The 16,561-nt window shown below is 41.3% G+C and overlaps 1 protein-coding gene and 1 long non-coding RNA gene across 4 annotated transcripts in view; both read left to right on the plus strand.

The window, feature by feature from the left end:
• CRACD (capping protein inhibiting regulator of actin dynamics) overlaps window positions 1–16,561 on the plus strand; it is a 112,818-nt gene that overhangs the window by 64,299 nt on the left and 31,958 nt on the right. For all 3 annotated transcript variants that reach the window (XM_079989981.1, XM_079989982.1, XM_079989980.1), the window contains 3 exons: window positions 144–309; window positions 8,851–8,986; window positions 16,224–16,388. In XM_079989981.1, the coding sequence (XP_079846107.1) occupies window positions 8,867–8,986; window positions 16,224–16,388 (285 nt within the window). In that variant the 5' untranslated portion in view covers window positions 144–309; window positions 8,851–8,866. The remainder of the gene's footprint in view (window positions 1–143; window positions 310–8,850; window positions 8,987–16,223; window positions 16,389–16,561) is intronic.
• LOC307223781 lies at window positions 10,842–12,314 on the plus strand. The gene is made up of 2 exons (XR_013842274.1): window positions 10,842–11,258; window positions 11,511–12,314. It is a non-coding gene; the product is annotated as an uncharacterized lncRNA (long non-coding RNA).

A 16,561-nucleotide genomic window follows, 5' to 3' on the forward strand; every position in this document is an offset into this window, starting at 1 on the left:
CAACGTTTGCTTAGACTTTTGACTGCTCTTTGGCCTCATTCTTCCTTGGCAAGTGCTTAACTAACTGCCTTTCCGTTCACCCAAGGGTGCTCAGAGGTGCAGCGTTGATAAGCTCCTGTGTACATTTGTCTCGTTCTCTGCAGACAAGAAAAAAGCAAGCAAATTCCAGCCTTTTAAGAAGTTTTTTGGTAGGAGGAAAAAACGGGAGGCGACCCCAGACCAAGAGGACACCAAGCTGAAACCAAGCAGTTCCTTTGGAAATGTCTGCAATGGACTGTCTTCCGATGAAGAGACAAACAGTGGTCTGAGGTAATGAAACTTGTGTATTTTGCCATTGCTGCTGCACCTTTTGACCTGAGCCTGCCTGGAAGAAAAATGGTAGCTATACTGAGAATTCTTATGTGAATCAAACATGACCATTTTGCATTTTGTCAGCTATTACTTCAGTGCTGTTCTTTTGAAGTAAGTGCTTCTGTAATTTGATGACTCCCAAGGGACTGATTTCAGGATTGCAGCTTTTGCATCCCTGTATGCTAAACACGGAATATTATAAGGTGTTTGTTAAAATATTACTATAAAGTTAACTGGCAGCCCTATAGCTATATACGTGTTTTACCAAAGATAAACTTGGAGATAGCTCCTCTCCCCCTACACTCACAGCAGGCACTTCATGCATGAAACCATTTAGACATTTATACACTGTCTTAAATAAATACATAAATGTTCAGAACTTGCACGAGGAAAGAAATTGTAAGTAATGATGGGTGAGTTTCTTCCCTTACTCTTGCTCAATTTGAAATGAGCTCAGGTAGAACAATTTATTCCCCTCCCTGAAATGGGAAGGAAATCATTCTATTTTCAAACTCATTCTGAATCTCAGCTCCTTTGCACCTCAGATGTGCAGCAGAATAGGCTTCTTCTGTTGCCACCTTCCTCTATTAGATATGGAAGGATCAGTACATTTTGGTTCTCTTGGGTTCTATTTTCCCCCAGTCTTAAATGCAATTCTCAACATTTCTGCAGCAATTTGTGATTTATTTTATTTGAAAAGTCCTCATGAAAATTATTCAACATTTTAGCGTGAACCCCCACCCCCCCATAAACACATTTTAGCATGTTGTTTAGGCTAATGTAGACATTCTTGCAAGCAATGTAAGCCTAATACAATGCATTTTTGTATAATATTTTCACTGATATATTCATTTAAATGCACATTTCCCCCCAATATATTCATTCTTGTCAGCATTTGGTTGGAAAACTGCACTGCAAAATCTGGATAAGTGTGAATTTCAAAGGATGCCTGAGTTTCTGTTCTCATATTGCTTAGGAAAGTGTCGATTTGATTTGGGTTTCAAAGCAAACTGAAACGATTTTCTCCCCCCTATTCTCTGCCACAGCCCACTTCACTTTCTTATTTGTCCACAGGGTCAGCGGTGGTGGACAGAGCACCAGTTTAGCAATGTTTAAGTACTAGGAACCTGAACTTTCCAGGTCTCCTGACATTCCTAGTGTGGTGTCAAACGTAGTGGGAACTGCCTTTCCAAGGGTTCCTGGAACATTGGGTCTTACAGAACCCTTCCAGTTCCTGATGCCACCAATATCAAATAAATTCAGATGGTATAAAGAAGTAGGTTGAGAAGGCTGAGAAAGTGGCTTAGCTGAGCAGGCCCAAACTTTGGAGGATCTGGGGTCTGAACTGGAATTAATGCAGTGGTTTCCATACTGAGGAATGTTTGTTTCAGATCTCTTAGTTACAGAGGATTTAGGCATGTAAATTTAGACATTCATTTTTTATTATTATTAAAAGCAAGGGTACGTGATGCTTAACTTTGGAGTGACTGGCTGCCAAATATGCTTGTGGGAAGTCTCAGCTTGATACATCCACCATGTTGACTGGGAACCATACAAAGCCTATTGAGTCTGTGGATTCAAAATTAATAATCTAATAATAAGCCTAATATTGTACATGCTATTTATCTGGAGCTGCACATTTCCCCTTTCTTGCCTTTCTTCTCATTATATAGTTCTATTTGGCACTCAGGTGCTTTTAATTATTTGTCACAATTGTATTCTGTATTTCTGAGTGCAGCATGTCTGAAACTTACCTCTCTTTATGTTCCCAGCCATCCTGTGAGATGGGTTAGGGAGAATAACTTTACACTTGACCACCAAATGAGGCTCATGGCTGAGAGGGATTCACATTCAGATCTATGCAGTCCAAGTCTAATACTCTAATCCAATGACAAGGAGGCTGTGGCCCTCCCTGATGTTATTAGACGCCACTTCCATCAGCCCCAGCCATCATGATCAAGGATGATAGAAGTTGGAGTCCAACAACATCTGGAAGATGTTCTCCATCCTGGCTCTAACCAGTTATATCTCAGAGGGGTTGGACATATCTGCAATAATCCAGATATGAGCTGACTCCAATCTTGCCTCTGAAAATACAAAAGAGATTATAAACACATTTTTTTTCTGCAGGCAAGTATCTTATTTTCTCACAGCTAGCATTTCTGGAAGGCGCTGATGCAGAATGTATGATATCATTAAAAAGTTACAGCCTTTTTTTTATTATAACGTAAGATTTTGCATAAGGAAGGATATTTCCAACTGTGAAATTGGGTTGCATAAACTATTCCTCATCCCACAGCATGTTTGTAAAGGTTGAAGCTGCAATAAACAATCTCCAGCTGCTCTCTTGATCACTGATGCTGGGAAGTGTTAGGCCAAGATAGTCAATGAAGGAACCAGCAAACGCGTAGCTCAAATACTACAAGCATAGAAAATGGTGAAATTACAGGTGCCGCTTAACATGATTGAGAGTACATTTTGGTGTATTTTTGTGGCCTCTCAAACTTTTTTTTTTTTTGCCTGTTTGCTTCATGCAATGAGACTAATATATGAGATACATATGAGAGATATTGCCAGACTTCATTTCCTGTTTATTTCTTGGAGTGCTTACTTCTTCCCTTTAGCATCTTGCATTGCATTGTTCTCATGGTAGTTAAGCCTCTTGCAGATAGTGCATGTTTCGGTTCTGATGTGCATTGCGGGCCCAAGGCACAGTGGAGCCGTAGCTGATGAGCCCCGGACTGCAATAAACACAGGACAAGCATTGGGGATTTATACAAGCCAAAACCGTATTGATTTCACAAGTTTTGGTGCAAGCATTGGGTGTGTATCGTGAATCAACCAACCCAACTGCTGGTTGATTATCTTGCCATGGTTAACCAAGGCATAACGGATCACCCTATGGAACGCACCAAATCAGGGTGACCTTGCCCGAGATCACCTGTCAGGCCCCTTCTGGGCATGTGAACAGAAGCACCTCCACCCTGGATGCTTTCAATGGGATACCCTGATTCCCTGGACTGTCAGGATTCCAACTGTGCCGTCTAACCAGACTCAAGGATCCAACCCTAAGCCTTATCCGCCACTTGAGTTGGACCCTCCAAGCTCTAACTGAGAGAAATGCCAGGACGCAGCTTACTTTTATGTCCAGAGAGCAGACAAGAGTGAAGCCGGGGGCAAGGGTTGCACTCAGTCCACTCACCAAGCCACACCCCCAAGCTCACCTGCGATTGGCTAGAATTGTGGGCGAGCTCTCCGAAATCATTGGGGTTCATAGGAGGAGGAAATGACGTCCTCCCCTGGTTGCTCTGATCTTGGGTGGACGTTTGTTGTCACGACTCAGGCTGAACTGCAACTGCCGCCACCCCACAGACAGAGGCAAGCGGCTATTCCACCACAGTAATTCACAGTCAAATTTCTGATAAAAACACCAATGTGAGCTCAGCCTTGGATGCAGTGATCATAAGTATCTGAAGAGTCACTCACATGTATCATGGCAACTGTTGTCATAGTATTATCATGCCGTTTTAGTAAAAGAATTGTTCAGTGCACAGTAGGACCTTGTTCCAAGCAATGCTTTATTCATTGCCAGGATATTTTTTAAAACCCAAACCCCAATAATTTGGCACCCCAAAAGTGATATTCTTTTGGAATTATTTTCTCTGGAGGGGGTAAAAACAAGAAGGCATATGGGTGCGAGCACACTGCAGAATGTTACTCTCATTCTTTTTCATTTTCTTGTTGCTATTTGCGAATGCCTCAATAAGGGAGTGGGAGGCAGGTTTCTACACTCCTAAAAATATGTGGCAGCTTGAGGTTTCCAAAAGATGATAATGGACTTAGAATTGTGCAGGAGCACAGCAAGGATGCAATATAGATAAATCGCTATACTTGGAAATATATTCTTGTCACTGTAGGTGAACCATAAACATAGTCACATATAGAAATACCCGCCAGGATATGTAGCGGATATAGCCATAAAGTATCATAAGAGGAAAGGACACAATCATAGAATCGTTGAAAGATTAAAGATGGAATGTATCTAGAATAGACTGGAGAATTAAGTATGTTGAAGAGCAAATGATTTATTTATTTTTTGAATTGTCATCTTCTCTCAACTGGAGACAAACAAACCACTGGGCTCAAAAAGTTCTTTCCCCATTTCATGTTGAGTTTTTTAGGTTTTTTATTTGAGCAGTTTTTGTTTTCTGTATTTTATTAATAGTTTGTAAGCCACTTTGAGTCTTATTTTATAAAGACCGACGGGTTACACATTTAAAAATAAATATTTATAACATTGGCCACCTGTGTATAGTATCATTGGTTGTTCAGAGATATAATACTCTCCAGGCATTACCCCATGTAGTTTAAAAACTCATTAGGCACTGCTGCCACCAGAGTTACCTGCTGGAATGGTGCCACAGATCTCTAATTAAACCAATAAAGTGAATTTTCCTATAACTGTACTTCTGGCCTCTAATAGTGCTCCTTATTTTATGTAATACTTCCACACTAGATCAGTGTAGTAGGGTTGCAGGCAGTGGGTCAGATGTTGATGTGTTTTCTTTACAAATAGATCAGGAAGCGCCACTATGAAGTCTATAATTGGAACTTGTGATCCAGATAAGTCACTTGTGGAACTGCACACACAACCGGGATTTTCTTTGACATCTTCACCGCTGCAAGAAAAGCAGCCAAAAAGGCAAGCCGCTTTTAAGCCAAATAGCGGATTGACTGTTTAGCTGTTTGAAGAACTGTGGAGAAAACTTCAAAGAAAGTTCTGGCACTGTCAGGCAATTCTCCACACACAGCTTTTTTGGGGGGTGGGAAGTAGGATGAAAGCTTATGCCTTAAAAAACTAGTTAGTCTTTAAGGTGCCGCAATATTCTTTGTTGTTCCTGCTGCAACAGACTGTCATGGCTACCCCTCAGGAATCTGATATGATATTAATAAATTATGTCTAAATTATTGTCCCATCTGTTTTCAAATTGAGATTCTTTAGATGAAGATAAGGTTTCTAAAACGAAGTCCTCTTCTACATGCATGTATAGTGCAATATGTACTAAAATACCGTATTTTTTGCTCTATAAGACTCACTTTTTCCCTCCTAAAAAGTAAGGGGAAATGTGTGTGTGTCTTATGGAGTGAATGCAGGCTGCGCAGCTATCCCAGAAGCCAGAACAGCAAGAGGGATTGCTGCTTTCGCTGCGCAGCAATCCCTCTTGCTGTTCTGGCTTCTGGGATTCAGAATATTTTTTTTCTTGTTTTCCTCCTCCAAAAACTAGGTGCGTCTTGTGGTCTGGTGCGTCTTATAGAGCGAAAAATACAGTACATTGTGTTGTCTTTATTGACACATAGCATTTTATTCCCTTGTGTCTTGAATTCTCTGCAACTCTGAGTTATTCTCAACACTGGGTATGATCCTAGTGAAGTTGAGCACTTTTAAGGCTCGTTGATTCTAGTGGCAAAACCAGGCAAGTGCTTAAACCTCCCTTGCTGAAATAAGTAAGACATCAACATGTTTTACATTGGCTTGATTATGCTCAATTACTGGTAGACTTCAGCAGTAAACATTTATTTAGTGTCTCAAGCAGAAACTGTCAAGCCTTATGAAGGTGTCCAGTGCTTCTTGTAGCTCTCAAAAATTGTGATAACATGATGTACTGAACTATTTTAACGCTTACTAGCCAAGTCCAGCTCAAGAGAGTTCTTAACTCTGCGGACGTGGCCTCTGTCTGGTACAACTAGCTGCATTTTATATTATATATAATGCCTTGCTTCTGCTTTGATTTATATTTAGGGGGAAAATGATTCAGTGAATTTGCATTTGTTCCAAAGGCTCTTATTAATGGTTTACTAAGTTTTCAAAGACAAAAGCTTTTCATATCGTAATTATATAACAGCAAGAAGAAATTTTCATCTCTCCTATAACTGGGAATCGGAAAGCCTTTGAAATCCACATTCCCGTTGACTTTTGCTCTGTTTTGCTTCATAATTTCATTTCAAGGAAATCAAGCATTCAAAATACAAATGGTAAATTGCCCTTGATTATATATATTTTACCACTCATGTGGATTAATGTGTGACTAGTGGTGCAGGATAACATATGGCTGATTCATACATCCTATATACAGTCTCTTTGGGAATAAACGGAGCCACTGTCAGCTGATGGTGAGGGCTCTGCTTCCTTTGAGCAACCATGTATCTGCTCAGCTGCCATGATTTTAGTAGATTGAACAGTTCCACTGCCAGCACAGGCATTGTGAGTGTAGACGCATTGGACCATATTGTTGTTGTTGTTTAGTCGTTTTCTCATGTCCGACTCTTCGTGACCCCATGGACCAGAGCACACCAGGCACTCCTGTCTTCCACTGCCTCCCGCAGTTTGGTCAGACTCATGTTTGTAGCTTCAAGAACACTGTCCAACCATCTCGTCCTCTGTCGTCCCCTTCTTCTTGTGCCCTCAACCTTTCCCAACATCAGGGTCTTTTCCAGGGAGTCTTCTCTTCTCATGAGGTGGCCAAAGTATTGGAGCCTGAGCTTCACGATCTGTCCTTCCAGTGAGCACTCAGGGCTGATTTCCTTAAGAATGGATAGGTTTGATCTTCTTGCAGTCCATGGGACTCTCAAGAGTCTCCTCCAGCACCATAATTCAAAAGCATCACTTCTTCGGCGATCAGCCTTCTTTATGGTCCAGCTCTCACTTCCATACATCACTACTGGGAAAACCATGGCTTTAACTATACGGACCTTTGTTGGCAAGGTGATGTCTCTGCTTTTTAAGATGCTGTCTAGGTTTACCATCGCCTTTCTCCCAAAGAGCAGGCGTCTTTCAATTTCGTGACTGCTGTCACCATCTGCAGTGATCATGGAGCCCAAGAAAGTAAAATCTCTCACTGCCTCCATTTCTTCCCCTTCTATTTGCCAGGAGGTGATGGGACCAGTGGCCATGATCTTCGTTTTTTTGATGTTGAGCTTCAGACCATATTTTGCGCTCTCCTCTTTCACCCTCATTAAAAGGTTCTTTAATTCCTCCTCACTTTCTGCCATCAAGGTTGTGTCATCTGCATATCTGAGGTTGGTGATATTTCTTCCGGCGATCTTAATTCCGGCTTGGGATTCATCCAGCCCAGCCTTTCGCATGATAAATTCTGCATATAAGTTAAATAAGCAGGGAGACAATATACAACCTTGCCGTACTCCTTTCCCAATTTTGAACCAATCAGTTGTTCCATATCCAGTTCTAACTGTAGCTTCTTGTCCCACATAGAGATTTCTCAGGAGACAGATGAGGTGATCAGGCACTCCCATTTCTTTAAGAACTTGACATAGTTTGCTGTGGTCGACACAGTCAAAGGCTTTTGCATAGTCAATGAAGCAGAAGTAGATGTCTTTCTGGTACTCTCTAGCTTTCTCCATAATCCAGCGCATGTTTGCAATTTGGTCTCTGGTTCCTCTGCCCCTTCGAAATCCAGCTTGCACTTCTGGGAGTTCTCGGTCCACATACTGCTTAAGCCTGCCTTGTAGAATTTTAAGCATAACCTTGCTAGCGTGTGAAATGAGTGCATTTGTGCGGTAGTTGGAGCATTCTTTGGCACTGCCCTTCTTTGGGATTGGGATGTAGACTAATCTCCAATCCTCTGGCCACTGCTGAGTTTTCCAAATTTGCTGGCATATTGAGTGTAGCACCTTAACAGCATCATCTTTTAAAATTTTAAATAGTTCAGCTGGAATATCATCACTTCCACTGGCCTTGTTATTAGCAGTGCTTTCTAAGGCCCATTTGACTTCACTCTCCAGGATGTCTGGCTCAAGGTCAGCAACCACACTACCTGGGGTATACGAGACATCCATTTCTTTCTGGTATAGTTCCTCTGTGTATTCTTGCCACCTCTTCTTGATGCCTTCTGCTTCTGTTAGGTGGACCATATTAACAGTCCAAAAACTGATATTAGAATGAGTATACAATGGCATATGGAATGAATTTTGAGTGATCAAAGTCTAAATTAAAACTTTTTAATTCAAGAAAATGCCTCACTGATAGACTTTTTATATTGGACAAAACAAATTCAGGATTGACCTGAGCTTATTTATTAGTCTCTGTATTTGAAACTGAAATCATAACTAACTGATATTCATCAATTTCAGTGGGTCTGCTCTGAGTATGATCTAGTAAGGTACCATTACCTAAAAACTAGTATGTAGTAATTCCTTGTAAGAGCTTGTATATTTTTTGTGCCATGATTTGTATACTACAGACATATATCATGCTCATTGGCCTTTTCCATATTCACAAAATGGTACTTGTGGAACATGTAAGCTGTGGAAGAAACGTTGTGAACAGAATGCAAATTAAATACTTTGCCTCCCCCCATGAACCTTCAAAACCAGTTAGGACACGGTTTTAAATACATACATACATTAATTTGGGGAAGCAGTGCAATGAAAAATGGCAGAGATGCTTTTACAAAATAAAATCCTCTATGTGTTGTGCTTCAGGTCTTCCAATCATAGTATGGGAACACGGGCCTTTTCCCATGAAAGTATTTTTATACCTGATGGGCGAACAGAGAGTGAAGAGTCTCTTCAAGCAATGTCACAAGAAAACATCCTAGGCAAAGTCAAAACCCTTCAGGTAAGAATTAGAAAGTGACATGACTACAGGTGTTGCAGTTCAAATCTTTTAATTTTTCTTGTTTCATCATCTTTCCTTCCTTCTGCTGACCCAATTGCTATGCAAAATGTCACGCTGTTAGGAAAGTAGGTTCATTCTAAGTGTGTGTATTTGCAATTTGCAGTTTCTGGCAGCGTTCTTCATAACCCTACTTCAGCATGAAGGCCACACATAAAATTAGGTGAAGCACTGACCCCGTGTTCAAATACTGTTGTTTGTGCTACATGAGGTCTGCACAACTTAGAACCCACTAAACTGAACACAATCTGAAGTTAAACCTCAATCAAATCAGGATTGAATAATTAACAGTTATCTGATGTAATGACAAAATATAAACCAACACCCAAGACAGCCTTAAAATGCACTCCCATCTCCAGAGGACAAAGGATCAGTTAGGGAGATAGGAAGACAGGAAGACTTTTTATTTTACTTCTTAAAAAAAAGATTGATTAACCTTCCCGATTTAAGGTATATGTCTTTGAAACCACCTGTTGGCAGTCCAAGGTAAGCAGTAAAAAAGGCTTGTCACGCATCTGTCAAGTCCCAATGCATGGGTGGTGATGAGTTCCATCCAGTCACAAGCTGTCAGTTAACTAAGAAAAACTTGATAAAAATCAGCACAAGCAAATGGAAAAGCTTTCCCTGGGCTGCAGGTTTGTGTGTGTATCTGAATGTGAAAATCTCCCTGAAAGTAGAAAACTTCTCCCTGATATGCTCTGCAGGGTTTGCAGTGAGAAGGAGATACGCAGGCAAAAGTCTATTCTGCTGGTGGATAGGGCCACAGGAAGGAAACCAGATCAGAAGGGGGCCACAGTTGGAACGAGGTTGAGAAACACTGATTTAGAACATGCAGGTTTAGTGCTTGGTTTCCGGTTCTCAGGAGATATTGAAAGAGAACTGACAGAAATTTATTAATGAGAACATTTAATAGGACCTCATAGAAGAAACTTCCCCCAAGAGCTTGGCTAATGATACATGATAAAATCAAATAAAAATGCCATGCATAGAGGCATTTTGTTATTTCACTTCAAACACTTGGTGATTACAAAAAGTCCCCCCCCCACTAGTGCATTGTAGATGAACACATACAGCTTCCTTTGTCACATAACATTTCTATCAGTAGCTCCTTTCATAAGCCTTTATCAATATTTGCAGCAGGTTGTGGATGGGGAGACAGCACAATACCCATGCTATAAGAAGGCATCTTTATTTAGAGGTGTAGGTCATCCTGTCGGAACAGACATAGGATGGGTAAAATAGTGTTGTAGATATAAAAGATGACAAATGGATCTTCCAAAGGCTCATAGTCTGAAAGTTATGAAGGAACAGCAAGAAGGAAACTGCACAGGTAGAAATGTTGCAGGCTTGATGTTCCAAAAGTTAGAAGGATGAAGGAAGAGTAAGAGACAGGGGGTTAAATGTGTTGGGATACTGCCAGAGAAGACATCAGCCATCAAGGCCCCACGTCGATTCCGGACGATCTATCGATCTCCCGTAGACACGCAGTATCATTCAATTAGCGACACGAGCTCCAGAGATAGCTTGCCACATTCCAGAGCCGATGCACGCTCTATCAGCAGAATTCGCACAGCGAAAGATGCACGCAGGAGAGCATTATTTACAACTTTATTCAGCGTTGGTCAGAACAAAGAAAACATGACTGCTTGCTTCAATGTCTCAGGCACAGAGAGAGAAACGAAAGCAAAGACACAACAGAAACATCCTGTGAACAGGAAATACGCAGACTCTGTGACTCACAAAGCCTGCTCCCTTTTAAGGTGGAACGGAAATATCCTAACAAAATGAGCCTCTTTTAAATGAGCCGGAATTTAAGGAATCGGTGGAAGAGAACAACAAAGGCATGGTTAATGGATACATGTGAGCCTCAGAGTGTAATAATAAGGCAGCAAGATAATAGTTCTTCATAAGCACAAGTAATTTGATGTCCATTTGAACATCAGTGCCTTGATGCCCGGGCTGCATTATGTGAAATACGACAGAAGAATTATGTGAAATCTCTAGCAGAGTCTGTGCCCTTGGGTGCCTAAAGGTTTCCTTCGGTAGGGAAACTGGGCTGCATTCTCTCAGGTGCCGTCAACAGCAGCTAGTTCCCTTGCGGATTTTCCCATCCTTTGGGAAAGTTGGAGCTGTTCCCACGTTACGCTGCACACATGCAGACATTTGTGTGGTGAATTTGAAAGCCAGCACATGGATTGAACTCAGTAATTGTTAAGTTGTGGGTGAACATATCAGACGACACAGCGATTCTTCAAACAGCTCTTGTTTATTCACAGGCCAGAACAGAACTGAACTGAAGGGTTCAGTTAGCCTGCTTATATAGAGCTCCAGTACAACGTAACTGTAACACTTTTCTAAAACTATCCAATCACTGAACTTCACTTTCTATCCCTTATTTGCATAACTATCTACAGTATCCCCCTGCTGGCCCAGGGTGAGAACTTCAGTACATAACAGTAATCTGGAGTACAGATTGGGTGCACACATGTTGAAGCGGTCAGGATCACTGTGTTGTGGATATTCCAGCCAGCAGATGACACAGAAGCATAGAATTGTAGACCAAACCCCTGCAATGCAGGAATCTCAACTAAAGCATCCATGACAGGTGGCCATCCAACCTCTGCTTAAAATCCTCCAAGGAAGGAGAGTCCAGCACCTTCCTAGGGAGTCCACTGTCAAACAGCTCATACTGTCAGAAAGTTCTTCCTGATGTTTAGTTGGAATATCCGTCCTTGTAACTTGAATCCATTGGTTTGAGTCTTTCTCCAGAGCAGGAGAAAACAAGCTTGTTCCCTCTTCCATGTGACAGCCCTTGAGATATTTGAAGATGGCGCTTGCCCCCCTCGCCCCACACATTTTCACAAAAAATACTTCTTGGGTGGTGTTTAATAGTGGGGCTGAATGGTGATTAAATACAGAATCTAGAGCCTATGAGTAAGATAAAATCTAAAATGCTATTGAAATAAATTTCTTGCTCATGGTAGTGTTGATTTTTGTGCATTGGTTTTGCAGCATTCTACTGCTTTATCTGAAAAGGTGTTTTTTTATTTGAGTCTTCTGATCTTTCTGAGCTTAATTTGAATGGTTTATTTGTTTCTTCTGAGATACAATATGAAACCTTGACCAAAGCCACATAGCAAATGAGTCATAGTTCTGTTTCATATACAGTAGATATCCATCTTCTTTAATATATTTTATCTCTCCCCTGTTGGAAATAATACCTCTATTTTGAAGACGTCTGTCTAGATTTGACAATCTCATATTTATTTATTTTTAAAATCAGCATGTATCCTTTTCTTTGAGCGTGCATTTCCTGTAGATTTTCACACATTTGATGACAGGCAGAGAGACAAAATCTTGTGGTAAATTTCCCTGTAATTTACAAAATAAAAATAATTAACAGTCTCCTCTCTCCTAGCTGAGTATGATTCATCCAGCTATTTCAAGAAAGAAAGGATAAATTTTCCATTTGCCTGTTCCAAATACCTTTTAAAGAGTTTACTTTCCACATGAAATGTATGTCCAATTATTCAGCCCTTTGGTGCCAATCAGAGAAGTGCTACCTTTCTTCAAAGAGGGGTGGGGCGGGGCAGGGAGGATAGCTGAACATTTCGGTGTACAATGGCAGTGAGGCCTGTGAGTTGCAAGTGTCAGTTGACGCTTACAGATATGTCTGTAGGTAGAATCCACTGGTTGGCATCTGTCTTGGGTAGTGCTTTTTTCGGGGGGTGGCGCATACCCCTAAACATTTTGTGAATCTGTGTACTTTTGTCTATTTACTGTATGTACCATATTTTTCGCTCTATAGGACGCATCCGACCATAGGACGCACCTTGTTTTATAGGGGAAGAACAAGGAAAAAAAATTATCCCCCTCTCTGCTTAGCGCCCCTTCAGCGAAGTGGCAGGAGAAACAGAGCCCCTTCCATTTCTCCTCCTGCTTCGCTGAAGGGGCGCTGCACAGCTCTCCCTCTCTGCTGAAGCCAGGAGAGTGAAAAATATGGTATTTTCCCCCTGATTTGAACTATAAATCAGTGGTTTTCTTGAGTCAAAATGAGAGTACCCCCTAAACATTTTTAAAGGAAAAAAGCACTGGTCTTAGGTCATTTTATAGCACAATTGCTGCTAGACCAAATATGTGGCAGAAAAAGGAGTGAAGCTCCTGAGGGGGAAATATATTTTCAAGTACCGGAAGCATTCCATCATTACGTTACAGTGCCTGCTGTGGCTGTAGAGACTGATATGGAGAGACAAGTTTTGTTGCAGTCGTGGCAGATGCAGGCGTACTGTGGCATTTCGTCTTTCTTCGCTCCTCCAAGCAGTCTTTCCTACTCTGGAATCCACTAATCCATACATTATTTATAGCAGAAGTAAGGAAATAAGACTTTGCAGGCCACTCACACGCTATCTTTCTTCATTTCTGTGTAACATATTATTTAGTTCTAAAGACTTTGCTAGGTCTAATAATAATAATAATTTTATTATTTATACCTTGCCCCATCTAGCTGGGTTTCCCCAGCCTTCAGATGTCTTCTAAAAGTTATATAGTTCTTAAGCTCTGAAGGGAGGGCATTCCACAGGGTGGGTGCCACTACCGGGAAGGTCCTCTGCCTGGTTTCCTGTAACTTCGCTTCTTGCAGTGAGGGAACCAGCAGAAGACCCTCGGAGGAGGACCTCAGTGGGGGGCTGAACAATGGGGGTGGAGATACTCCTTTGGGTATATTGGGCTGAGGCCGTTAAGGGGTTTTAAAGCAGCAAGGGAATAATTAAATGGAACACTTCTGAACAGTATAGCCAATAAGGGAAAAAGGAAAGGGGAGCTGGTGTTGGGGTGGGGGCAGGATATAACTAAAGGTTGATAACAAGGAGTATAACTTTAAGATATAACTAAAGATTGCTAAGCAAGGGCCCTACTTGTATGATACCTGAAGAATAGTGAGCACCATGTATTGGTTGAATCTTATTATTTTTATTCCAGCTTTTCAGTATGCTTCTTTCAACCCTGAACTGATGGGTGCATAACCCAATAACCACGGATACACTTCATAGCTGGTTTTGCCATGCCTGTGAAAGGGAGCTCCACAACTTTATCTTGCTTTTCATTGGGGAAAATATTTTCAGTGCAATCCTATGTTTACTGAGGAAAAAGTCTCATACTGTTCAGTGGAGTTTACCCTCAGCAAGTACAACCACAGAAAAAATTTCCAGGGTAGGAGCGAAGTGAAGTGGGAGAGCAGGCTATCTTCTCCCTGTCTACAAAAAAAAGAGCGAGAATTGCCCGCACATTTTGCCTCATGTCTCAGGTTCTGCAAAAGATAGTAGCTTTCTTTTTATAAGAAATAAATCTGGGAATCTGGACATTATGATTCATGGGGGCAGGGACGCATACACACTGGCCCTTTACTCTCCATGATAGGTCTGTGTGTCTGGCTGTTAATCAGAAGGTTGGTGTTTCGAGCCCACCCAGGACCGGCTGTGGACAAGATTTCTGTATTGCAGGGGGTTGGACTAGATGACCCTTGGGGTCCCTTCCACCTCTACAGTTCTATGATTCTGTGACTCCCAGAAGTATACAAACGTACTAGGGAGTAAGAAGGTAATAGGGCTGACTTCAGTTTATTAAAAGCAGCTGAATGTATATATTAATTAATTTAATAAATTATTTTTCTTAGTAGTTGATTCCCAAGCTGTAATGATTTTTATTGGTGATGGAGCACTTCCAGAGCTTGAGAGTATATTTTCCCCCTCAGGAGCTTCACTCCTTTGTCTGCCACATATTTTGTCTAGCGGCAATTGTGCTATAAAATGACTGCCGCTGTTATAAGAAGGGGGAAGGTTTTCTCATCGTTTTCTATGTCTTAAATGATAGTGCTCTTCAGATACAAATTATCACCTCTCCTCACCCCCACCCACTCCCTAAAGGAAAACAGAGATACATTTTTTTAAAAAACAACCCAATAATAAAAAGTAATTATGAAGGTACAAGGAAATACACTTCCAGCAATGTGCCTTTCTTATGACATCCATATTTTGCTGCTTCAGGATGAGTGAGAGATACAAAGATAAAATGGTTCCTGGGTTAGAAATCCGAATGAATCTTCTCTTTCTTTAGCTGATTATTCTGCTTGAAAGTTCACCTGCACAAGTTCCACTGAAATGAATGGGACCTGCAAAAGAGCACTAGCCATGAATTCGACTCCATAGGTCAGATCTGTCTTTCTGTGACCTGTGCAAAATCTCCTGAGAAATTGTACAAATTTTTTGAAGCGCGTCCAGAATTTCTCAGATTTTCCCCTGAAGCAGGGACCACCAAATTTGCTTGGACGTTTGTTTTTAGCAAACTCCAGAACCCCCTCTAAGCAAGCCCCCAAGCATTCGTTTGACATGTTTGTAGGCTCCCCATAAGTATCTTGTTGGACATGGTGAAAGCAGAATACTGAAGTAGATGGACCTTTGGTTTGAACCTGCAGATACCATCTTAAGATTCTAAATTCCTCAGATTCCCTCAAATCCACTTTGAATTTCACTTTTAGGTGAGTTTTTGTTGGCAACGTTAGTGTGTCTCCCATTCTGCTGCCCATAAGCTGTCACGTAAGGTTGTTGACTTACAATGCTTCATGTTTAGGGCTGCCTATTTATCACTTTTTTGTTGTGGAATGGAATCTTAGAAGCATAGATACAGTCAGAACCAATTTTTACCCATAAATTATTTGTGGGGTAGGGTCTTGTTTCTCCCCCACCCCCATTGTTGGGAGCTTGTTATTGATGGTTTTAGGGCCTTTGAGTAGGGTTTCTTCAGTACTGCACCCTTGTGAAGATTGTCTAGTTTTAAATCTGAAACCTGGAAGCATTTGGATTTTGTGGAAACTCAGGAGAACAGGAGCTACTTTTGTGGAGAAATAGGATGCTCTATGGTTAAAAACAAACAACTGGTTCCAGCCATTGGGAATTGGTCGGCATAAAAGTTGGAAGTATTGGCACAAATCAAGATGTGCTAAGTGCAGCCTGTGATCTGTTGTTCTAATACAGCTACTAAAATTAACTGCCTTCTCTTTCATCTGATAATGCTGAATATTATGGGCCCCATCACTGTTGGAGAGGAATGAACTGTGTAGGAGAGGGTATGAACAGCAATGTTTTTCCTTTCTAATATGCAGGGTGTTGTTGTTTTTCCCCCCCAGCAACAGTTGGCCAAGAATATTAAATTTGGCCAACCTTCACAAGTGACTGTTTCAGTGAAGACAGTTGGGGAAGCAAACGCTAGTTTGGAAGCGGATGTGGTACTCAGTAGCCCCATGGAGACAGCTGCACAGCAGGACATGGTCCTTCCAGAGAGCAATAATAAAGTAAGTCCTTGATACCTTACTTTGGGAAAATGTCAAAAGCAGTTGCTTGCAGCTAGAGGTGGTGAGTTTGTACTTTCGCATACTGGGTGCGCGTTGGGGATGGAGTTTGGAGGGACTAATTTCAAGAAGCTGCAGAATCATCAAACATGATGCAATGTGGCTGTTGAATGACT

The sequence above is a fragment of the Podarcis cretensis genome, assembly GCF_951804945.1.
Source record: "Podarcis cretensis genome assembly, chromosome: 9".
Classification (NCBI taxonomy): domain Eukaryota; kingdom Metazoa; phylum Chordata; class Lepidosauria; order Squamata; family Lacertidae; genus Podarcis; species Podarcis cretensis.